Consider the following 25,991-nt stretch of genomic DNA (forward strand, 5'->3'; position numbering starts at 1 on the left):
GCCTGAGAAACGATGAAACGAGGCTGACACAGACGAACAGGTGCTTACATTCTGGGCCTCTGCACAGAGATCCCTGCAGCTCACCAAAGACACAGAGACACCTGACTGCTTGGTCGTACCTCAAGGTGAAATTAAAGTTCATTTATTTTCATCTCTGCACAGGAAACAGACATGATGTCATTACTATCACCATGTGACAGTGTGTTTCAGTCACCTGTAAGGACGCTAATGATGAACTACATATCTATATGTTCTGCAGAAGTGACCCGGCTCACTGAGTACCCCCCCTCCCTCCCTTTAGTCTGTAGAACACGAAGCTCATCATCAGAGATGACAAAGACTCTACACTGACACAGAGTATACTCAATATATATACCTATACATACATATGTATAGGCCTACATATACAGTATGTGTTTATATATGATTATATATCATTGCTCTCTTTGTCACAGCTGGTGCTCTCGTGTACAGTAGCTGTACTGTTGGTTTATTATAATAATAATAATGAAATAAAAAATATTTTGTTATTGTCACAGATTTTATGTTTTGGCTCTTAGGTGACGTCATCCCAAACACTCACGAGGCATCAGACCGTCAGATCACGTGACTCCACCTGAAAATATAAAAAAAGAATAATAATAAACAACAGAGTGAATATCTATAATAATGATCGTATTGATGAATATATTGGTGATTGTGTGTGTGTGTGTGTGTGCGCAGGTTCATCAGCTGAAGAGCCGTCAAACACTCAGCCCGGAAACCAGCCTGCCTTCACAATAAGAGCACAGCAAACAGTAGCGTTTGAAGCCGTTTGACTACCTCGTGTGCGATTGTGTTGTTAGCTCCTTTTTCACACACACACACACACACACACACGGATGCTCCTCTGCCCTGTGTTGATTAGATTCACGTAAGATTCCTTCACACAAAGGTTAACATGGCGCAGTATAACGCTCGGTGTGATATTTGTGGTGTAAATTTTATATATATTATATTATTAATATAAAATATTAATATCAGCCTCGTTCACTCTTCACATTTGTTGCCTTTAACCTGTTAATCCTAACTGAGCTCAGGTTGGGGCTTTTATTCTGAAGGCCTGTCGGTGTCGCTTCCTGTGCCGCGGTGCGTGTTGACGCAGCGGGTGGCAGCTGGTGCGTCAGGAGGAGACACAGATGCCATAACAGCAGCATCACTGCGCGTCGCTCCGGTTTTTGTCGGTCTCTGATCCTGAACCGGCTCCGGTCCGGGACGCCTCTCATGCCCTGCCCGCCTCACAGCGTGTCTGTCCCGGCGTCAATCGGAGAGGAGGAGCGGCGGCATCTGGCGCGGAGGTAAGAGCAGGAGGAGGAGGAGGAGGAGGAGGAGGAGGAGGAGGAGGAAGGGCGTGGAGGAGGGGAGAGACCTGTTTGTCTGTCCTCCTGTCTATCTATCCCGTTATCTGTCAGCCTGTCCTCCTGTCTATCCTCCTCTCTGTCTGTCTGCCTGTCTGTCTGCCTGTTTGTCTGTCTGTCTCCGGTACCGGCTCCTTGTCCGGCCTGCAGCCGCGGATGGAGCGCTGAGGCCCGGGGGGATGTTTTTGACGAGCCTCTCCGGTCCATCCAACATCCAAGCTGTGTGTGCGCGTGTGTGGGTGCGCGTGCATAGGCGTGTGTGTATGTGTGTTATCTCGGGTGTGGCCGCGTTGAGCTGGTCTGAACCATGACCGCGATGAAGATGATGATGGTGATGATGTCATAGAGATGAACAGGTTGACCTGCTCTGAGGACACTTCCGGTTGTGTCACGTGATGTGATAACTAACAGGTGGAAGACTGTATTTAAAAATGGAACATAATGACGTGCTCTCTGTGAGTACACAGTGGTGCTGCAGTACTGCAGTGATAAGACAACTTGTTTCGTCTTATTACACATAAATATCAGAGATTATTCCACAATGGAGTCTGGTGTGTGTGCAGAGAGCGATGTAACGTCTGTGTGTGGTTAAAACAATCATCTTCCTCTGTAACAAAAAGGTCTATCTCTGTAGGGATCCTTTCTGTCATGTTGTCACACACTTAGAATAACAATCTGAGCCTGTCAGTGGAAACAACAAGAACTTTTAGCGGACGACCTTTGACCCATCAAGGATTATGTTGCAGCCATTACAGCCTGTTTCACTGCTGCAGGATGAACACGTCTGCTGGAGACATTCACTCACTTTTCTTTTTCTACATATTATCGAGCTTCTTCTTCTTCTGTGGTACTGACCCCCCTCCCTGTCCTTGGTTTCCTAGGATGCTCTGGGGTTTCCCAGCAGGCCTGTGAAGATGAGTGTGACCTCCTGGTTCCTGGTGAGCAGCTCGGGGACTCGACACCGCCTCCCCAGAGAGATGATCTTTGTGGGTCGAGAGGACTGCGAGCTCATGCTGCAGGTGACCTATCAGAGCGATCACCTGATCACTGATCTGATTCTGTTCCTGTCAGAGCAGGTTCACGTTTTTACTGCAGCTTAACTTTATTAAACGTCACAACACAAACCTGCTGCTGCTCTGTGCTGCAGATCGATGCTAGCTTGTTGCTAACAGAACAGTTAGCAAATTTCAAATCAATAAGTAAGATAGCCTGATAGAGGGTCAAAGAAGGTTATAGAGGGTTAAGGGGGGTTAGGCCAAATGACAACCAGGATTCATGGAGGTTTACGTCACAGGTTCTGACCCAAACTGGTTTCAAACAGAACACAGAAAATATAAAATCCTCTTTGAATAATTTAAAGTTCAAATGTTCAAAATCAAACTTCAGACGCTTTGATAATAAACGCTTATAATGTTGGAGTAGGAGGTTACAGGCACACGCAGCAGTGGGGGGTGTTGGGAGGGGCCCGTGCAGACTGCTGATGGACCCAGAGTCTGGAGTTACGGCCCTGTTTAACAAACTATGTTCTGACAGTCCCGCAGCGTCGACAAGCAGCACGCCGTCATCAACTACAACCCGACTACTGACCAACACCTGGTCAAAGACCTGGGCAGCCTCAACGGGGTGAGAACACTCCACATATTGTTACACATACGACACATGCTGTTACACATACTGCCACACATACTGTTACACATATTGTTACACGTACTGTTACACATACTGCCACACATACTGTTACACATATTGTTACACATACGACACATGCTGTTACACATACTGTTTGTCAAGGTTTAGGTTTAAACTAATGGTTGAGGACCCAGATGCTGACTGAGTTAAAAATTTATTTTAAACAAAAAGGCAGAAGGCGAAACAAAAGGCTTACTCATATGAGGAATCCAAGGGGGGCAGGCAAACAAAATCCAATGGTGAAAAGGTCCAACAAAACAGGATCTGCACTAAGTTGGTTTAAATCTTATCTATCAGATCGATCTCAGTTTGTTAATGTTCATGATGTGTCCTCTATGCAAACCAAAGTTAGTCATGGAGTTCCACAAGGTTCTGTGCTCGGACCGATTCTTTTTACCTTATATATGCTTCCTCTGGGTAATATCATGAGGAAACACTCCATTAATTTTCATTGTTATGCAGATGATACTCAATTATACTTATCTATGAAGCCAGACGAAACCAATCAGCTATCTAAACTAGAAGCATGCCTTAAGGACATAAAGATCTGGATGACTAGAAACTTTCTGCTACTTAATTCAGACAAAACTGAAGTTATTGTGCTCGGCCCAAAACACCTTAGAGACTCTTTCTCTAATGATATAGCTGCCCTAGATGGCATCAGCCTGGCATCCAGCACTACTGTTAGGAATCTGGGAGTTCTATTTGATCAGGATATGTCCTTCATCTCCCACATAAAACAAATATCAAGGACAGCCTTCTTTCATCTTCGCAACAAAAATCAGACACATCTTGTCTTAAAACGATGCAGAAAAACTAGTCCATGCATTCGTTACTTCCAGGTTGGATTATTGTAACTCGTTACTATCAGGCTGCCCTAATAAGTCACTAAAAACTCTGCAGCTGGTACAAAATGCTGCAGCACGTGTGCTGACAAGAACTAGGAAGAGAGAGCACATCTCTCCTGTATTAGCCTCTCTGCACTGGCTTCCTGTAAAATCTAGAATAGAATTTAAAATCCTTCTTCTTACTTACAAAGCTCTTAATGGTCAGGCACCATCATATCTTAAAGAGCTCATAGTGCCATATTACCCCTCTAGAACATTGCGCTCCCAGGATGCAGGCCTGCTTGTGGTACCTAAAGTCTCTAAGAGTAGTGTTGGAGGTAGAGCCTTCAATTACCAGGCCCCCCTCCTCTGGAACAATCTACCAGTCAGGGTCCGGGAGGCAGACACCCTCTCTTCTTTTAAGAGTAGACTTAAAACTTTCCTCTTTGATAAAGCTTATAGTTAGGGCTGGCTCAGGCCTGGACTAGCCCATAGTTATGCTGCTATAGGTTTAGACTGCCGGGGGGATCTGACACACCAAGCTTCTCTCTCTCTCTCTCTCTCTCTGACTCTCTGACTCTCTCTCTCTCTCTGACTCTCTTCCTCTCTCTCTGACTCTCTCTCTCTCTCTGTCATATTAATGCAGCTCATTAACTCTGTATTTTCTGGTCCCATTAACATTACTAACCACATATCTTCCCGGGAGTTCTTGTGCTCCCTTGTCTTGAAGGTTCCTGAGGATCGTTGCTGCAGACCACCTGCTGCTGTGGACCTGCTCGACTGCAACAACTACTAACATCAGCCTTCCCCATAGTATCATTATTGTTGCTGCTAATGCTAATAGTAGACCTGTTGACTTCAACTGTTACAATTACGATTACCTCAGCCTTTATCATTACTCTGCTTCTCGCGCTAATTTATTTATTTATTTATTTATTTAGCCAATCTTCACCCTAGTCTACCACTATTATTGGCATTGTAACCATAAGTATGTGTCTGTTGTTGTTCATGTAACAAGGACATATGTTGTTGTGGTAACAAGAACATATGTTGTTGTTGCTCTCTTTGCCTGTCTCTATCCTGCATCTCCTTCTATCCCATTTTCGGCCCATCCAGTCGAGGCAGATGGCTGTTCAACATGAGTCTGGTTCTGCTCGAGGTTTCTGCCTGTTAAAAGGAAGTTTTTCCTTGCCAATGTGCCGAATTGCTAAGTGCTACTCATGGTGGATTCATGTTGGGCCTCTCTTTAAATAACTTAACAAAGAGTCGGTCTAGACCTGCTCTTTCTGTAAAGTGTCTCGAGATAACCCTGGTTATGATTTGGCGCTATACAAATAAAATTTGATTGATTTGATTGATTGAAGTGGACCAACACGAGAGACAAGGTGACAAAGTAAAACAGGAAATGATCTAATCGAAAAGACACAAGTGAAATATTTAACAAGACTAAATACTGACAAGAACACAGAATAAACTAAATGCAAAACTAAACGATGAAAACTCATGACAAGGGACAAAGTGACGAGGTAAAAACAGGAAATAATAACTAAACACCAAAATACAAGACAAAACCAGAGCTAAACTAGAAACTTATGACACTGTTACACATATTGTTTCACATATTGTTACACGTACTGATACACGTACTACACATACTGCTACACATGCTGCTACACATACTGTTACATGTACTGTTACACGTACTGATACACGTACTACACATACTGCTACACATGCTGCTACACATACTGTTACATGTACTGTTACACATACTGTTACACATACTGCTACACATACTGTTACATGTACTGTTACACATACTGTTACACACATTTTTACACGTACTGCCACACACTGTTATACATACTGCTACATATACTGTTACACATATGACACAAACTGTTACACATACTGCTACACATACTGTTACACATACGACACATACTGTTGCACATACTGCTACACATACTGCCACAAATACTGTTACACATACTGCTACACATACTGTTACAAGTACTGCTACACATTCTGTTACACACTTATTACTGTTACACATACTGTTACATATACTGTTACACATATGACACATACTGTTACACATACTGTTACACATACGACACATACTGCCACACATACTGTTACACACATGTTACTGTTACACATACTGTTACATATACTGTTACACATATGACACATACTGTTACACATACGACACATACTGTTACACATACTGCTACACATACTGTTACATGTACTGTTACACATACTGTTACACATACTGCTACACATACTGTTACATATACTGTTACACATGCTGTTACACACATTGTTACACGTACTGCCACACACTGTTATACATACTGTTACATGTACTGTTACACATTCTGTTACACATACTGCTACACATACTGCTACACATGCTGCCACAAATACTGTTACACATACTGCTACACATACTGTTACAAGTACTGCTACACATTCTGTTACACACTTATTACTGTTACACATACTGTTACATATACTGTTACACATATGACACATACTGTTACACATACTGCTACACATACTGTTAAACATACTGCTACACATTCTGTTACACACTTGTTGCTGTTACACATACTGTTACAAATACTGTTACACATATGACACATACTGTTACACATACTGTTACACATACGACACATACTGCCACACATACTGTTACACATATTGTTACACATACTGCTACACATTCTGTTACACACATGTTACTGTTACACATACTGTTACATATACTGTTACACATATGACACATACTGTTACACATACGACACATACTGTTACACATACTGCTACACATATTGTTACACATACTGCTACACATACTGTTACACATACAACACATACTGTTACACATACTGCTACACATACTGTTACAAGTACTGCTACACATTCTGTTACACACTTATTACTGTTACACATACCGTTACACATACTGCCACAAATACTGTTACACATACTGCTACACATACTGTTAAACATACTGCTACACATTCTTTTACACACTTGTTACTGTTACACATACTTCTACATATACTGTTACACATATGACACATACTGTTACACATACTGTTACACATACTGCCACACATACTGTTACACATATTGTTACACATACTGCTACACATTCTGTTACACACATGTTACTGTTACACATACTCATACACATACTGTTACACATACTGCTACACATTCTGTTACACATACTGCCACACATTCTGTTACACATACTGTTACACATACGACACATACTGTTACACATACTGTTACATATACTGTTACACATACTGTTACATATACTGTTACACATACGACACAAACTGTTACACATACTGTTACACATACGACACATACTGTTACACATACTGCTACACATACTGTTACACATACTGTTACACATACTGCCACACATTCTGTTACACATACTGTTACACATACGACACATACTGTTACATATTGTTACACATATTGTTACACATACTGTTTCACATACTGCTACACATTCTGTTACACATTCTGTTACACATACTATTACACATACTGCTACACATTCTGTTACACATACTGTTACACATACCACACATACTGTTACACATACGACACATATTGTTACACATACTGTTACATGTACTGTTACACATACTGTTACACATACTGCTACACATACTGTTACACATACTGTAACATGTACTGTTACACATACTGTTACATGTACTGTTACACATACTGTTACATGTACTGTTACACATACCGTTACACATACTGCTACACATACTGTTACACACATTGTTACACGTACTGCCACACACTGTTATACGTACTGTTAACATTAATCAATCAATCAATCAAATTTTATTTGTATAGCGCCAAATCATAACCAGGGTTTCTCGAGACACTTTACAGAAAGAGCAGGTCTAGACCGACTCTTTGTTAAGTTATTTAAAGAGAGGCCCAACATGAATCACCATGAGTAGCACTTAGCAATTCGGCACATTGGCAAGGAAAAACTTCCTTTTAACAGGCAGAAACCTCGAGCAGAACCAGACTCATGTTGAACAGCCATCTGCCTCGACTGGATGGGCCGAATATGGGATAGAAGGAGATGCAGGATAGAGACAGGTAAAGAGAGCAACAACAACATATGTTCTTGTTACCACAACAACATATGTCCTTGTTACATGAACAACAACAGACACATACTTATGGTTACAATGTCAATAATAGTGGTAGACTAGGGTGAAGATTAGCTAAATAAATAAATAAATAAATAAATTAGCGAGAGAAGCAGAGTAATGATAAAGGCTGAGGTAATCGTAATTGTAACAGTTGAAGTCAACAGGTCTACTATTAGCATTAGCAGCAACAATAATGATACTATGGGGAAGGCTGATGTTAGTAGTTGTTGCAGTCGACCAGGTCCACAGCAGCAGGTGGTCTGCAGCAACGATCCCCAGGAACCTTCAAGACAAGGGAGCACAAGAACTCCCGGGAAGATATGTGGTTAGTAATGTTAATGGGACCAGAAGATACAGAGTTAATGAGCTGCATTAATATGACAGAGAGAGAGAGAGAGTCAGAGAGAGAGGAAGAGAGTCAGAGAGAGAGAGACAAAGAAGCTTGGTGTGTTAGATCCCCCCGGCAGTCTAAACCTATAGCAGCATAACTATGGGCTAGTCCCAGCCTGAGCCAGGCCTAACTATAAGCTTTATCAAAGAGGAAAGTTTGAACTCTTAAAAGAAGAGAGGGTGTCTGCCTCCCGGACCTTGACTGGTAGATTGTTCCAGAGGAGGGGGGCCTGGTAATTGAAGGCTCTACCTCCAACACTACTCTTAGAGACTTTAGGTACCACAAGCAGGCCTGCATCCTGGGAGCGCAATGTTCTAGAGGGGTAATATGGCACTATGAGCTCTTTAAGATATGATGGTGCCTGACCATTAAGAGCTTTGTAAGTAAGAAGAAGGATTTTAAATTCTATTCTAGATTTTACAGGAAGCCAGTGCAGAGAGGCTAATACAGGAGAGATGTGATCTCTCTTCCTAGTTCTTGTCAGCACACGTGCTGCAGCATTTTGTACCAGCTGCAGAGTTTTTAGTGACTTATTAGGGCAGCCTGATAGTAACGAGTTACAATAATCCAACCTGGAAGTAACGAATGCATGGACGAGTTTTTCTGCATCATTTTGAGACAAGATGTGTCTGATTTTTGTTGCGAAGATGAAAGAAGGCTGTCCTTGATATTTGTTTTATGTGGGAGATGAAGGACATATCCTGATCAAATAGAACTCCCAGATTCCTAACAGTAGTGCTGGATGCCAGGCTGATGCCATCTAGGGCAGCTATATCATTAGAGAAAGAGTCTCTAAGGTGTTTTGGGCCGAGCACAATAACTTCAGTTTTGTCTGAATTAAGTAGCAGAAAGTTTCTAGTCATCCAGATCTTTATGTCCTTAAGGCATGCTTCTAGTTTAGATAGCTGATTGGTTTCGTCTGGCTTCATAGATAAGTATAATTGAGTATCATCTGCATAACAATGAAAATTAATGGAGTGTTTCCTCATGATATTACCAAGAGGAAGCATATATAAGGTAAAAAGAATCGGTCCGAGCACAGAACCTTGTGGAACTCCATGACTAACTTTGGTTTGCATAGAGGACACATCATGTTACACATACTGTTACATGTACAGTTACACATACTGTTACACATACTGCTACACATACTGCTACACATACTGTTACACATACTGTTACATGTACTGTTACACATACTGTTACACGTACTACACATACTGCTACACATACTGTTACACATATTGTTACACGTACTGTTACACATACTGCTACACATACTGCTACACATACGACACATACTGTTACACATACTGCTACACATACTGTTACACATACTGCCACACATATTGTTACACATACTGTTACACATACTGCCACACATACTGTTATACATACTGTTACACATATTGTTACACATGCTGTTACACATACTGTTACACATAAGACACATACTGTTACACATGCTGTTACACATACAGCTGCACATACTACAATCAACACTATAAATACTACAACAAACACTACAACAGACCAAAACCTTGTTAAGACCAGGGCAGCCTTTATGGGTAGAGAACTACTCATGACACTACAAATAGTATCAGTACTGCAAAACATACTTTTAAAAATACTGCTGCAACTACAGAAGAACTAGAAATACAAGATGAAACACTTCACTGAGCAGCTTGAACGTGTCTGACTGTGTTTGTGTTTCAGACGTTTGTGAATGACCTGAGGATCCCTGATCAGACCTACATCACCCTCAAACTGTCCGACATCATCCGCTTCGGATACGATATCCTTCACTGTGTGCGGTGTGTGTGCAGTGTGTGTGTGTGTGTGTGTGTGTGTGTGTGTGTGTGTGTGTGTGTCTGTGTGTGTGTGTGTGTGTCTCACAGTTTAGAGAGTTTATACAGAAAGTGTTTTTCCTGAACCGTCACTTCACATTCGCACGTCTACATCCTGGAGAAAAGTCAACACAGAGTGCCTGAGGAGGCTCTGAAGGTCAGTCTGTGTGTGTGTGTGTGTGTGTGTGTGTGTGTGTGCCTGTGAGTGTGTGTTAATGGACAGTGTGTGACAGCGCCTTCTTTTGTTTCAGCATGAGAAGTACAGCAGTCAGCTGCAGATGAGCCTGAAGGCTTCAGATGGAAGCAAGACGGAGCCCGAAGAGCAAACAAGAGCCGAGAAAACCACCAGTACCAAGACGCAAGGTACTTCCAAATACTGCAAACAATACTGCAAATAATACTGCAAATAATGATATAACTGAAATAACTGTGTGTGTGTGTGTGTGTGTGTGTGTGTGTGTGTGTGTGTGTGTGTGTGTTGCAGAGGCTCCGGTGTGTCGGCCCACTCCTCTGTACGGTCAGCCGTCCTGGTGGGGAGAGGAGGATTATGGTAGTAAAGTTCAGAGCAGCGATGAGCCACATGCAGGTAAGGCTTGTGGTAGTAGCAGTAGTTGTAGTAGAAGTAGTAGTATTTGTAGCAGTAGTACCTGTTTTTTCTACTCTATAAATTTACTTTCTCTTTGTTCTGGTCAAAAGTCCACAAAGACTCTTCATCGCTGGATCCGGACTTTTCTGGATCGCTGACAGACTCCCAACAGAAAACTGTCTTCCCTTCGTACCACCGTGAACCGAGCTACTTCGAGATCCCCACTAAGGACTTTCAGCATCCCAAAACTATGGGGGCGGAGCTTCACGAGATCCCCACCAAGGACACAGACACACCCCCGGTACCGCCCTCCCATCCCACCCCGACCCCACCTGTGGTTCAGAGCCACGCCTCCTTCACCATCGAGTTTGACGACTGCTTACCCGGCAAGATCAAGATCAAAGATCACGTCACCAAGTTCTCCACCCGACAGAGGAAACAACAGGCTCCGCCCTCAAAGACCACCATGGCAACAGCCACACCTGCCGAGGTGATGTCAGCAGAAAGCAAGGTGGCAGATTGGTTGGTCCACAGTGACGTCAGCATGATGAGAAGACGTCCGACCTGTGAAGACGTTTACAGCACAAAGAGTGACCTCGCCATGAACATCAAGACGCTGAAAGGTCAGAAAATCACCTGGTATCAGTCGACTGTTTTTAATGTGTGATATAGAACTGATGATAAATCCTCTTTACCTGTCTGATGATTGTTGTCTTATGTAAGCACAACCTTTGGGCATTCAGATGTTTGCAGGTCGCTGCAGCATTGAAAGTTCAGTCCATTTTAATCCTGCTTGTTGGAGATCTTTGAGTGCAAAATTCAGATTGCAGCGACCCCCAAAAACCCTTCCTGACATTATTATATCAACTAAAATCCATCATGTTGTTTAATGAAGGTTTTGTGTTTCTCTTCTTGTTTCAGGTCACCATCATGAGGATGGAACCCAGAGTGACTCAGAGGACCCAGTTCTCAAAGGGAGGAGGAGTAAATCCCACCACTCAGTCCAATCAGAGCAGTCCGAGGCGTCTCAGCAGACGGTTCAGTCAGGTCAGTCTATCCACCACCAGCCTCCTCCAGCACAGAAACTCCACCAGCCGCTGCAGTACTCTCCACCTGGACCAGCCTCTCCTGTGCCCCCTGAGCGGCCCCTGTCCCAGAGTCCTCCTCAGGCTCAGTCCCCCACCACAGAAACTCCCAAACAGGGCCCCCAAGAGCACCTCACCCAGCAGGCCTTCATCATCGAGTTCTTTGATGATAACCCCCGCAAAAAGCGTTCACAGTCCTTTACACATAACCCTGCCCACGCTGACTCGTACTCCGCCCTTAAGGCCAAGCTGGAGCGGCGGAAAGGCGGCGAGAGGCCTGCTTCTGTGCATGGTCACATCCCCCCCACCCAGCAGGTGACAGTTCCTCTGAAGGGTCAAGGCCACGGCGGCCCCCAGAGGTCTAGCTCTCTGAAGAGGGAGAAGACTGAAGGGGAGGCGGCCTCCTCTGGTTCCTCCTCTCGTTCTTCCTCTGGGATCATAATCAGACCCTTTGGCAGTGTCGGGAAGAAGTCCAAGCTTGCACAGGAGTTTGCTGCTGAATTTCTGAAGGATTCTGGTCAACATGACTCCTCCCCAACAAGGGACAAGATGTCCCCACCTCCAATGTCAGCACCGCCAGTGATGGTTTCGCCTGCTCATGCAAGAATTCCCTCCCCCCAAGAACCTCCAGCAGCTTCCTCAGTCTCCTACCCCAACTCCCCCTTACAGCCTTCAGCAAAGTCCTCAATCCCCAGCAGTGCTGCAGACCAGACTCCCTCTCCGGTCCACCCGTCTGGGCCCCCCATGCTGCCCCTGGGTGTCCGTGCAGGAGACCTCAAAGGTCCCCAGAGGATGATGAGGAATGAGGAGGATGACAGCCTAAGTGATGCTGGGACCTACACCATCGAGACAGAGTCACAGGACAAAGAGGTGGAGGAGGCTCGTAACATGATTGATCAGGTGAACTCAGAGTTAGACCACAAGTGTTTTTAGACAGTGACCCTGCATAGATTCTTGTTTAAGGCACCATCCAGGGTTCAAACGGCTGATTCAAAGAATCTTTACTTCTTAGAGAATAAATTGGATCAGGGTTACTCAGGTAGAAAAACACTCATGTGACATTTGTTAGCATTGAGAGACACAACAAATAGATACTAAATACTCCAGGTAAGAAGGATCTACAGAAGCTGTTGTTGGATACGTAACCACCTGATCTGCATGTGCTGTGTTGCTTTTATTGTGGAAACTTTTGAGCTAACATCAGTGAAAGACAAAAACAAAGATTCGTTTTAGATTGCCCCACCTCTTGTGTGTTGCCCCGTTCCCCACATCATTCAACAATAACACAATCAATATGAACATGATCCTCACTGTTCAGTGTTGGACATATCTGACATCTGAAACAGATTTTCAATATCAGACTTCCTTAAACAAAGACTCTCTTAATAAATCTCTTAAGGGATGCATGTGACCTCTTGTCCTTGTTGCTCCTTCCTGTTCTTGTGATCTGCCCCCCCCCCTCCCCCCCGCATGCCCTGTGCTCTGACAGGTGTTTGGTGTCCTCGACTCTCCAGAGTACAGTGGTGTGAACACAGGAGTGTATAGACCTGTAATAAATGATGGCAAGGATGAGCAAGCTAACCTGCCTAGCGATGGTAGCACTGTGGACCTGTTGCATGGCTTTAACCCAGCTGCTATCAGTGGCCCCCCATCAGGCCCCATACAGGTAAAAACTAAACCTGGACCTGTGTAGCATGTTCTGATCCCAGTGCATGCAGAATAATGTCATTTTTCCCTCAGTTTCTCCTTTCACATATTATACTCTATCAATCTTGTTGGACTCTTTGGTCTCACTTTTATCATCTGATACTGTTGTTCATCGTGTTGTTCTGTCGCCCAGGTTCCACCTGCTCATACAGCAGGTCTAGAAGGACCGAAATGGGTTTCCCGCTGGGCCAGTCTGGCCGACAGCTATGCAGAACCTGGTTCTACTCCACCACAAGGAGAAAGTCTGGAAGGTGCTGTTAAAATTCTGTCTGTGCAGTTTGTCAGAAAGGGATCTATTATTTAAAGGCTAGGAATCAAACCCTCCTACGTTTGGAGCCCATATCCACCTTTGATCTGTGCCTGCACAGGATTATCTGACCACAGGCCTCTGCTACTACACCTGATGTTAATAGGAGCTGCTAAATGTTTTCATCTAGTTGCAAATCTCAGGTCTGTCGTGGCTTTAGAAACACAGCACACAATCGCTTTAAAGCAACCTTTACACTCAACATGCTCCATCATGTGGACTAGTAAGAGCAGTTGAGCACTAGGCCTTGAAACGACAGTTTGTTCACGTATAATACAAATGTAACAGTATGATAATTGTAGAAAATTGAGTGATCCTGAATTGTTTTTGTAGATTTGCGCCTCATGAGCCGGTCCATGGGAAATTACAGCTACGATAATTCTGAGTCGGAGTCCAGTCACAGCTCCAGAACAAGAAGGCTGCTGCCCCAGGTGCCTCCAGAGAAGCTGGATAGTGTTCCTCCAAGTATCCTGATTCGGCATGAACCTTACCACGGCCAGGAAGCTCTGGACCGAGTCTGCGGTGCTCCCCGCCCACAGGACTCCACCCAGTGCCTGTCTGTTCAAGATGATGTTGACCCGGACAGCCTGAGTGATGCTAGCCGGTCAGATGATGGACCTGTTTTGGAGAAAACAAAGAAGAATCAGGCCAGGTCTGGATCTCCAGGGGGCACTGGTCCTCATTTCAGGGGTGCAGAGAAAGTGTCTCCCTCCTCCAAATCCACTTCCTTCTACATCGGGTCTGAAGACAGTGCAAGCAAACCTGACCAAGCTCGGAGCCCAGTACAGTCTGAGAGGATACAAAACCCCACAGCAAAAACTCCCCCTACCACGATCCTGATCCGACACCTTAGTGGTCACGAACCCAGGAGGACAGGTGTTAAACCCAACAGCTCTGCTCCAAACCTCCAAATGCAGGACAAGGATTGTGTCCCCACTAAAGACAGCTGCATATCATCTATCGTCCGCCAGGAGAGCTTCACGAAAGACCAGCCCAGTGACACTGTCCAGATGAAGAAGCTTCCTCACATTTCTAGTCACCCATCTATTAGAGACATGGAGCAGAGGAGGGAGAACATCCAGGACACGCATTCCTTCCTTCAGGAGGCAGAAGGAACTCTGTCTTCTCTGGACACCAAGTTCCCCTCTTCTGGCTCCGGTCGCAGCTCAAAGAAAGGAGGCTCCTCCACCCACATGGATGACTCTCTTTCTGGTGAGTCAGACGTGGACACAGCCAGCACTGTGAGCCAGGTGAGCAGCAAGAACGCTCCCATCAGTTCTGCTTCTAAGAAGCGTCCTGCCATCAACAGCCTCCAAAAGGAGAAGTCCTCCTCCAGCCCGTCCATCCAACAAAAGGGACGACAACTCACTGCCCGTGAACGGCTTTCTGAGAAACGCCGAAACCAGGTGACATCAGATACATCAAACAAGGCAGAGGCAGCGAAGCGCTTCCAGATGCGCCGAAGTGCCGGCAACCGTGGATCTCTGGATCTGTCAGAGGGCCAGCAGGGTTCTGCTCAACAGTGGACTGAAACAACTTCATCTGACCATGAAGTTTCCCGTCCATCCAGCCGTAGCAAGAAAGTCATCACGCCTCTTCAGAAAGAAGACAATGGAAAGGCATCAAAGGCAGCATCTCAGCAGGCTTTGACACGTTCCAACAGCCTGTCAGCACCACGGCCGACCCGGGCATCCATGCTCCGCCGAGCCCGCCTGGGAGAAGCCTCAGATAATGAGGGTGCAGAGACTGACCGGGCTTCCCAGAATTCTGATCATATCACTGCACCAGCTAAAGTGTCTGCTGAGGGGAAGAAGCTATCGAGGCTGGACATCTTAGCCATGCCCAGGAAAAGAACCGGCTCCTTTACAACCCCCAGTGACAATGAGTCTTCCTCCACGGCCCGGTCTGGTGTCTCTAATCGGAACTCTGAGTCTGTTGTCACTACCAGAAAGACATCTGTGGGCGACGCCCGCCAGGCAGCTGGCAAAGGGGGTGGAGCTCCGGGGAAGCAACCACTGACACGTACCCGTTCCAGCGGAGCCAAGTACCCCAGCACCAGTGAGTCCTGACTACAACTCTGTTTCCAGTTTGTAGACATAATTATTGTTTTTCAATCCTACAGTCATTCCCAGCATTCCTCCCGTTCCTCTTCTCCAGTAAGTGTTGTTGATTGATTGATGATTATGTTATTGTCTGGGTGCAGGCAGTTGCAATTATGTTGTGAATTGTCATACAATAATTGTGAATAACAAATGTAATTGTTAACGTCTATTTATTGAAGCCAGACAGAGGTCCAGAATCCATGACCTTTGAACTAAACTTCAACGTTATCCTAATGTTCTACATTTATATTTATGGAGAGCTTATGGAACAATTATGGAGAAGGAAAGGTTTTATTCAAATAAGTAATGATTTATCAGTGACCCGATGTGATTACACTGCAAAACAACCGCCGGGACTGGCTCCAGCCCCCCGACCGCCGGGACTGGCTCCAGCCCCCCACAACCTTGAACAGGATAGGTTTAGATAATGGACGGACGGACGGACTGTCCCCAGACCCTCTAATAAGTCTCTCAAACAATTTGACCTTGGTGAAACCTAAAACATATTTTATTCTAATTATTCTTCCAAACAATTCACAAATCATTCAGGAAACTGTGCAGCTCATCGCTCAAAGCTGCTCACTGCCCCATCATCAAGTGTAAAGACGTTTATTCTACAATAGTTGTTTTTATAACTTAGCAAAGCGAATATTAAAATGACTGAAAGCAAACAGAATCAAATAAAAAGAATTGAATGATTTGATGTCATTGCTATCTTTACAACAGCAGAACTTTCTCTGTAGGTTAACAGAAACACACTCGCACACATGTTCCTACCTCAGAGTCGAACTCGTCTGACTCGGTGTTCATGTGTCAGATTTACAAGTTTCAACACACGACACATTTAAGATTATTTGTACATCCTGGCTGCCCGACCTGAACTTCGCCTTCTGTCTGGATAGCGTGTGAAATGTGTGCTTTGGACAGTTAAAGAAGAAAGAAAGAAAGAGTTCTTGAAACCTAAATGTTATCACAAATCAAGATTAGTCAAGAAGATCGTGTATCAGAACAGACCGAGCTACGGGCTCATGTTACACAGAGATCCTAAATATCCAGCACAGGTTTCCTCCCTCCGATGAACAAACACAGATCCATTTAAACCAGCCTCTGTTTTGTATTCTGCTGGTGATCGTCGGCCATTTTACTGCCACTGTGGATCAGATTTCTGTCCCTGGTGAGTTACTGGAGTCTGCTAATGTTACCATGGAAACAAAGCTTCACAGCATCAGTCTTCATCTCTCTCTATCATGTTTAGAGTTAACGTGTGCTTCAATGCCTGAGTCTGTACCAAAGGGTGAAGTAATGTTCTGACATGGTGGATGTTTAGATCAGTCATGAGCCTCAGCTCAAACTGCAGACACCTGACACTAGCTGGGTATCAAACCACCAGAATGCTGCAGGACGTACAGATCCTGTCTTCTTGAGATTCTTCTGTAAAATTAACCTAAATGAAATATTTGCAGGTTCCCGTCGCAGACAGAAGGGTTCAGACTTCTCCTCATCCTCTGAGGAGGAATACCAGACCAGTGCCGGGACTCCTAAGTCCAAACGCTCCTCCCATCCCTCCTCTTCAGTCCAGATGCCTCGCGGCCACCGCACGGCCGCCGCCCGATCCAAGTCCGTCTCCCTGGAGACAGAGGATGACGAGGACCAGAACGAGGGGGACCCCTACCAGAATTGGTCCACGCACAGCGCTGAAATTGCCAAGTAAAAACATCCATTATCAACTTGAGCTCAGAGAAACCAAACTCACATCGCTCCATGATGACCTTTTCTTTGTGATTCCCCGCAGGCTCAGTCAGGACCTGGCCAAAGATCTGGCCATCCTGGCAAAGGAAATTCACGACGTTGCAGGGGACGGAGACTCGCCAAGCTCCGGCATGGGCACCACCACCTCCCCCAGCTCGCTGCCCAACACTCCAGCCTCCACCATCTCTGCCAGGGAGGAGGTGGGCGACGCTGCGAACCACCTAACATCCCCCACCTCACCTCAACCACCTCACAATCCACAGATTCTTAAACTGGGAACACACCAGACATATCACCTGGGTTTGAGTTTGTTTTTGATATAAGGTGAAAGATTTCAATCTTCTACCTTCACAAATCCACTACATGTTCAGCATTTCACTGATGGGAACTGCAGTTAAAGCTAATCCCCAGAAGTGATGGAGGCGGAGGCGACTGTAGTCCAGTCAGTCTCTGAACTCTGAGCCGCCCAGTCCTTCTAGTGTGTTCCCAGTTTAAAGGAGAACAAGTGGCTGTTTTAAACTGGGTCTTTATGTAGTTTTGTCACCATCGCTATTAATAAAATCACTCAGAGTTACATGCCATCAAAAGTGTGTTGGATGGAAAGGTTCGAGTCCAATGTCTGCAACTGAGTTCCAGGTTGCAGCTTGATTGACAGGAGCTTCATTACGCTTTGGATTCTCATGACTCATTTCTCTGTTGTGCTGCACAGAGGCCATCTTATCCATACTCACGTGGGGTTCGACCATCTCAGGTGTCCAACTCTGATTCATCACTCCGCCTGGTTCCCCTCCTCCACCATCGTGCCCTCTCATCACTAATCCTAACACTTCCCTCTCACCAGTGTTGGATTTCTCTGACACACATTGGATTTCCTAACTCTGAGATTTGTCTGATCAGATGGTTCAATATTAAAGCTTATTAATGACAAAACTACAGAGTTAACACAAAAAGTCCAAGCTGGAATCACTCAGGATCATGACAAACCGGTGTTCCGATATAAGACTCCAACTCAACCTTGTCCAACTCTATCCAACCTAACACTATTCCCTTATTATTCTTATTGAAACATTTGCCTGATTAAGTGTCATATATATATTTCCAACACAATAAGCACACAAACACAAATCCCAGCCGGAATCCATCTGCAGGGTCGAGGTTTAGATCTCTGCAACCAGCAGATGTATCAGATATCCAGCGTTACTGTGTTCCTCCCAAAGCCACCTCACTTTACCCAACTCCCCATACTCTACCTGACCCACCTCTAGTCTGCTCATCCCGGCCCACCTGTGATGGACAGTTTCAACAACTAACTGAACCCGACCCCATCCAGCTCTCCCAAACCCAAAATGTGCTTCTTCACCTGTCCCATCACCACCTTACCTTACCCGACCAACCTCTGACCCAACTGAGTCCTTCTCCACCTAAACCATCCCCACCCAACCCATATGTACCTGACCGAGCTCTACCTTTCGACCATACTCAACCCGACTCTAAAGACCAACTCTACCTGTCCATGTTCTACCTAATGTACTCCACCCAACCGTGCTGTGCTCCACCCTGCTGTACGTACCAGTCCAGCTATATGCTACCCAAAGTCATGACGTCCGACTTTACCCAAACCGACCCGACTCTACTCAGCTCTACCAAACCCAACTATATGTTCCTCCACCAGACACAGCTGCACTTGACTCTGCTGTAATGCTCTACTCTGCCCATTCTAACCTGATCTTCTCTACGCTCTGTGTGTCAGTTACCCTGTAAAACTCGAATCTGATGCATGTCGTCGTATTTATGCTCCGGCCTTACCTGCCGGCCACTTCCATAGTTTATACCACGATCTTTCCCCGCTCACTCTGTCCTTTATTCAGACTGATTCCTGCTCAGATGTGTTTGGTCCTGCTCAGTAGATTTGCCACTGATAAACTTCTGTAGCCCAGCACTCTTAATGAACTGGTTTGACTGGTTTTGGAACAGTTCATGGAGCTGGAACTGGTGACCAGTAGGACCCTCCTGCACTCCTACGTCTCCCTGTTAACACGCTGTCTCCCAGCAGTACTAAAATTCACTGCATACACTGTTGCCCTCACCATCGCAGCTGCATGTTGACTTGGTGCATGCGTTCACGGAGCACTGCCAACCGGCCGGCTGCTCGCTGGTTTGATAACAAATATTCAGTGGTTGGATCACCAGAGCCAGACTCCCTCTACTCTCTTTCCAGCTGGTCCAACATATCCCTGAGGCCAGTTTAAACTACCAGAAGGTTCCTCCAGGTTCTGCTGCCGTCTTGGGCCTGGACGCAAACATGAATGAGCCGGAGCCCGGTTCTAAGCAACGCCGTCCGTGGAACCGCGAAGAGGTCACTGTCTAATGCCACTGAGGCTACGTTCACACTGCAGCTCAGTGTGTCCCGAAATACCTTTGCACCGTCACACGATGGTTATTAAATGTCCTCAATGTGTCATGTGTAAACTTCTCGCTCAGATTCACACAGATATGTAACTGATGAATACTTATTTTATTACTGACACATTTAGCTTCTATCCCAACAACCTTCCAGGTGAACAAGCTAAGCAGGTCATTGTATCAGTAAACCTGACTCCTGTTGTGGATCAACAGCACCAATAAAGTTCGTCTCTTGAATAATCTTTATGTCTGGTTAACGTCCTAGTCTGGTGGGCTGTTGTGGAGAGCCTGAAAGCATCACCAAGTTTCCAACACTTCCTGTAAACATGCAGAATAGTGCCATGCCATTGTCAGATGTAACTGGTCCCTAAACATCTAGCCTGCATTTATTGCCCCCTGGAGGCTGTTCAGTACTTATTCTCTAGGTCTAAAAGGGGTGGCGCTAAAGATTCAAAGTTTGCTCTGAGTGTTGTTGCGTGACGATCTGTAAAATGAGCAGGAATCAACAAAGATGTTTGTGCTCCAATGAGCTGGTGAAGGCTGGGCCAATCAGCACACAAAGATAGAACAGTTTGAGTGCTGAGCCTGCAGTGTGAACATATCCAACAGTTTAACAAACTAAACCAGACTGACACTGCTGCCGTTAGTTTTGGTGTGCTGGGAAATCTGGATGTAAATGTCTGTAATGTCATAGTTTCAGGCTCCTGACTTCACCTCGCTCCCTCTTCATCTCTAAACAAACTCTTTCAGGTGATTCTGGACAACCTGATGCTGAACCCAGTGTCTCAGCTGTCTCAGGCGATCCGGGAGAACACCGAGCAGCTGGCCGAAAAAATGAAGTAAGGAAGCTCTTGATGAAAGCATTACCCTACCACATTAGAACTACCTAAACATCCTGCAGGAGAGTATCAGGGCTCTTTAGAAAGACGGAGTGATCCCAGGTGTGCCGACCTTTCAGAAACGATCCATGCTTTGGGGAAGTTATAGTCACTTTTTGGGTCCGTGAAGACGCCTGTGTTGACCCTGCACTGTTTGTCTGTTCTCAGGGTTCTGTTCCAGAACAAGGCTGGTGTCTGGGAGGAGATCGAGGCCAAGATCAATGCTGAGAATGAAGTCCCCCTCCTGAAAACCTCCAACAAGGTTCATCTGCAGACTCTTCAGTAGAAACACATGATGCTCAGGTTCAGTGAGAGAGCAGCTGAAACTTTCTTGTTTGTCTCTTGTTGCAGGAAATCACGTCCATTTTGAAAGAGCTGAGAAGAGTCCAGAGGCAGCTGGAAGGTAAATGTTGTGAACACATAAAGCTTTGATTCTCTGTAAGGTGAAGCCTGTTCCTTCACACCTGTTGTCTCAGGTAGCTCAGGACAGTAAAGCGTAAGTCTGTGTCTGGAACATCAAACGAGGCTCTTTTCAATATGTTGAAAAATAAAACCCCAGAGCTGAACCCTGTGGAACCCCCCTGTGGAACCCCCCGTGGAACCCCCTCTGACCTGTCACATGTCAGGTCACAGTTTACAGAACAGCTTCAACAGGAACATCAGAGAGTTTCAGTTGTGACGTTCTCGAAGAATAAGACGTATGATTGGCTGGTACATTCAAATGACCCTGGAAGCAGAGTTCATCCAGGCACAGAAGGAGGGGACATGGGTTAGGGTTAACCCCTAACCCGGCTGAGACGACAGGTGCTGACATGAACACAGACAGGGCGTTTGGTTCCTGACGTATCTGAAGGGTGAAGTGACACACAAGTAACACAGGAGGAGAATGGGTTTAGTTCTGGTCACAGCTTCAGACGTCATGTGATCAGGGTTGTCCTGGTTTGTTAATATGTAAATGTCCTGTCTTTCTTGCCGTAGTTATAAACACCATTGTGGAGCCTGGTGGGAGCGTTCAGACTGCAGCTGTGGGTGCGACCTCTGTCGGTCAGACTCGACCCTCCTCCAGGGAGAAGAAACCCCCCGCCAAACCCCGTGGTGGCCCCCCATCCTCCAACGCCAACGAAAGCACCAAAAGACCGCCTCGTGGGCCCGACGGGGCCCACTACATGGCCTGAACAGGCCACTGTAGCACCTCTGGATAGATTCTGGGTGTCCACACCGCCTGCAGCCGTGCTTCTGTCCGATGAGCAGTCTGAAGATTAGCTGCTGTAACCCAGAGAGCTTCTTCTTCTGCAGAAGTATCCTCGATTTACCTCGCAGCCGTGAAGCTCAACTCGAGGTTCACTCATAAAGACGAACGTCTGTGCTGAACCCGTCAGCGGTCGACCATCACGGCTGTAGGCTCAATGCTGCGATGCTTCTGCAGAGATCAGGGAGCCGTGTCTTTGTAGATTTGTCTCAGCGCTTCAACAGAGTCAAAGAGTCCCAGGACTCAAGTCTCTGTTACTGCTATGGTTGTCAGTGTCCCACAATTCATTGCACACCAAGCACATGCTGTGTCCCAGCTCCATTATCCTGAACTACACTAAATATTGGAGAAGAGAACAATGTGCTTTATGTTTATAACCTGTGAGGGAGCTGGGCCTGCTGAAACATGAGACAGTTTAAGCTCCTGAGTCAGCGCTGCTCATCGTCACACATGAACCAACACCCACCGGACACTCTGCATGATCCCAGTTTGATGAACAAGAGAAGCTAAAGTTGTTAAACGTGAAACTAGATGAGAGTGTGCAGGTGGTGTGCAGGTGGTGTGCAGAGAGCTGCGGGCGCTGTGGATGAACTGAAACTAGGACTCAGTGATTCAGTCTTTTAGAAACCATTTAAACTGTAGAAGTGCTTCTACGTCGCACAAGCTGAACAAACGCAGAGCTGCTCGTTCCATGATGATGTGTAAACTTTGATGATAGATTGTGTTTCTGTTCGTGTCGTGTTCCTGACAGGAAGTCGTAGCCGTCAGACAGGAAGCAGCCGTCTGAATGTTTCTGAGCTCTGCTGTAGTTTTCTGTTCGTCTCGCTGTGATCGTGTGCTGAATGTGTGAGCCTCTGTCAGATTCCATGTGAGACATCCTGCTGCTCCTCCAACACGCCAACTCACCATCAGTCAAACCGACCAATCAGCTCTCTGATTGATGAGTCGCTGTTTCCTGTTTGTTCATTAAAAACACAGCTGAGTTTTAGCTCCCAACAGGCGCAGTCAGACTGACGCCGCGTTGCAGCGAGGGGGGGTGGCGCCTCTGCTGGTAGAGGGTCTCATCGCTGCAGTGACCAATCAGAGGCTGATAGTATCTTTGGATTTAATTCAGTACACAGAAGCAGACAGGAGACGCCCGCTCATGTTTGTTACTCACCTTCTTTAGTTTAAAGATAAGGAGCTGTCGTGTTAGACGAGGGTCTGAGCGCGTCATAGAGGTCTTCTTCCCGTCTCCTCCCCCTCGCTGCAGCGCCGTGTGTGACTGCTGAACGTTGTGCAGAGACGACGAGACGAACACTTTACGTTGTTTGGATCAAAAATGAACTTTGAAATCCTCATCTATAAACGTGTGTGTGTGTGTGTGTGTGTGTGTGTGTGTGTGTGTGTGTGAGCTCACATGTTTAGCTCTCTCCTCTTGTTCTCCGTCTCTTCCACGGTCACATGTTTCTGTGGTTAGCCTAGCTTAGCACAAACACTGGAAACAGGGGGAAAGTGTTAGCCTGGTTAGCGACGAAGACCAAAAGCTCACTGAGCTGTTGCTGTAAAGTTTGGCTGGAGAAACAGGATGTCTTAGACTTTTATTTTGAAAGGTGCATGTTTCCTGTAGCTGGAGGCAGATGAGTTTGAAGCTAGTTCACCAAATGTGCACTTTTTCATGTCCAAACAGCAGGTGTAGACAGGTGGAGCGGAGGGGCTGTTTTCGTGCTCTGCAGCCATTGAGAATGTATCGTTCATCCCCCGCCCACTTCTCAAACCTGATTGGCTGTTGCTGTGATGATGTAACTGCTGCTGCTACAGGTGATTGGTCGTTTGGGCTACTTGCATTAAGTGTTTCTGTTTTTTTACAGTGCATGTGACCGACGCAGACGAGCTGTAGAAACTTTTTTTATGCATCGATCAGAGAAAAAGCTGCTGATCATTTCATGTGTTGATTTTCTGGACTCATGTGTTCATCTCATCAGATTCTTTTCTATCACTTTGTCATTTGTAATAAACTGTTTCATGCACTCTGACGTCTGAAGTGTTTTAATCTGAGCAGCAAACAAAACACAGAAACCTCAGAGCGCCGACGGCCTCCCTGCCTTCTGACTTAAAGAGGGGAAAACAAAGATGGCGGCCGTTTCAGCGTTTGGAGAAAAGTCAATTGTCTTTGATGCAACGAGACTAAAATATTTTCAGTCAAGTAATTCAAACAAATTCAGACTGATCTGAAAAGACGTGAATAACTCGTACAGCTTCTTTTAAACCTGTAACCTCTTTTTTCAGTGTCGTAATTATGAACATAAAATTTATTCACAGGACCCTCTCAGGGCCCTGTCGTCCGGCGCAAAGAGTCTCATTGTTATCTTCCACCCCACGCAGTGGTCAGTTTCACGCCCAGTGCCCACGTGGTGTAAATAGAAAGTGACCTTGCGCCCACATTAGCACCCATGGGCGTGTTGGTCTTAAAATGAGGTGTGGTCAGGCTAACGGGTGGCGCGTTGCAATCTTGAGGACGCAGAAAGGGACCAACAAAAACCTGGTCTACAGTCTAAAGTCCACCGTGTAACACGCCTGCCTGCAGACGCACCGGGCTCTTAAAGGGAATGAGAGCTGACACTCACACAAAAGGATAGGAAACTTTTCTGAGGCTTTTATTTTGGAGGAAACAGGAAGCAGAGCTCTGCCGTCATCAGTGTATTGATAAACTTTAGACTTTGTATGTAGTTGAACAAATAACAGCTGATTATTAATATGTGTCATCACACAGACGATCACAGCTGAGTGTGGTGCCCCCTGGTGGCCGAGCTTATGGACACATGACTTGCACAGAACTGACAGCTGAGGACATCATTCATTTTATTGATGAAGCATTGTTACAGATGATTTCATGAGTCATGAGCTCCAGCTGTCACGTTGAAGTGATGAACACATGAAAACGACTAATAAAAGTCTTTTGCTTCAGCTTCCTTCTGATCGCTGACGTTCCGATCACAGCCGTCGATCGAGCAGGTAAATATTAATATTTGTTTATTTTTAGAATTTGTATTTTGTCTGATTCGTCGTCCCAGAATCCTTTGGGGCGACATTAGAATATATTTCACGTTGGGATTTTCTGGTCTGTTCTTGTCAGACTCCGCCCTCGGGCCAGGAGGAGGGGCTACAGGTGGGTAGGCCCCATAGTTACCATCACACTAAGTGGCTAAGATAAAGCAGTTTCATCAGTCAGAGTTTAAAACTCCGCCCACAATTGGCTCCTGTGGCTCCGCCTCCTCCACAGGTACACCTGGGCCTGGAAAACAAACACCTGATGATGTCACAGCTCAGGTAGGCAGCAGCTGTGACAAAGAACAGATAAAGCATTGGTTCCTTCACCTGTCACATGGGCGGGGCCCTCTCTGACATCACTGCTGACATCATCAGGAGGCCAGCGGAGCTCTCCGCTCTCCACCTCTCCTCCATCTGTCGGCTCCACCACGATGGACGGGACCCGCCTGGAAAGTTTTGGAAAACGATCAGTAGATTCTGGAAACACCTGGAGAGGAGGAGGGGGAGACCAATCAGAGGGCTTGTTGATG

At 45.7% G+C, this 25,991-nt stretch overlaps 1 protein-coding gene across 3 annotated transcripts; it reads left to right on the plus strand.

The window, feature by feature from the left end:
• The first annotated feature begins 1,179 nt into the window (after positions 1-1,179).
• On the plus strand, positions 1,180-24,440 carry cep170bb (centrosomal protein 170Bb). 3 transcript variants are annotated; one of them, XM_069657411.1, is made up of 19 exons: positions 1,180-1,337; positions 2,279-2,416; positions 2,931-3,020; positions 10,235-10,313; positions 10,464-10,522; positions 10,617-10,728; positions 10,850-10,951; positions 11,062-11,574; positions 11,873-12,936; positions 13,526-13,702; positions 13,877-13,994; positions 14,384-16,108; positions 17,616-17,859; positions 17,945-18,101; positions 20,120-20,257; positions 21,055-21,143; positions 21,351-21,444; positions 21,534-21,585; positions 22,161-24,440. In XM_069657411.1, the coding sequence occupies exons 2-19, from the start codon at positions 2,312-2,314 to the stop codon at positions 22,355-22,357; spliced, it is 5,115 nt and encodes a 1,704-aa protein (XP_069513512.1). In that variant the 5' UTR covers positions 1,180-1,337; positions 2,279-2,311; the 3' UTR covers positions 22,358-24,440. The 3 variants fall into 3 exon arrangements, with proteins under 3 accessions (XP_069513512.1, XP_069513513.1, XP_069513514.1); XM_069657412.1 differs by lacking the exon at positions 20,120-20,257; XM_069657413.1 differs by lacking the exon at positions 13,526-13,702.
• The last annotated feature ends 1,551 nt before the right edge of the window (positions 24,441-25,991 follow it).

This window comes from Semicossyphus pulcher, unplaced genomic scaffold, assembly GCF_022749685.1.
Source record: "Semicossyphus pulcher isolate SPU_LCO1_2020_fin unplaced genomic scaffold, fSemPul1.0.p SCAF_11, whole genome shotgun sequence".
In the NCBI taxonomy this organism is placed as follows: Eukaryota; Metazoa; Chordata; class Actinopteri; order Labriformes; family Labridae; genus Semicossyphus; species Semicossyphus pulcher.

Coding starts and splice junctions, on each gene's coding strand:
- cep170bb (XM_069657411.1), top strand. CDS start 2,312: ATGAGTGTGACCTCCTGGTTCCTGGTGAGCAGCTCGGGGACTCGACAC. Junction 10,523..10,616: donor TGCCTGAGGAGGCTCTGAAG/GTCAGTCTGTGT, acceptor CTTTTGTTTCAG/CATGAGAAGTACAGCAGTCA. Junction 18,102..20,119: donor CCATCTCTGCCAGGGAGGAG/GTGGGCGACGCT, acceptor CTCTCTTTCCAG/CTGGTCCAACATATCCCTGA.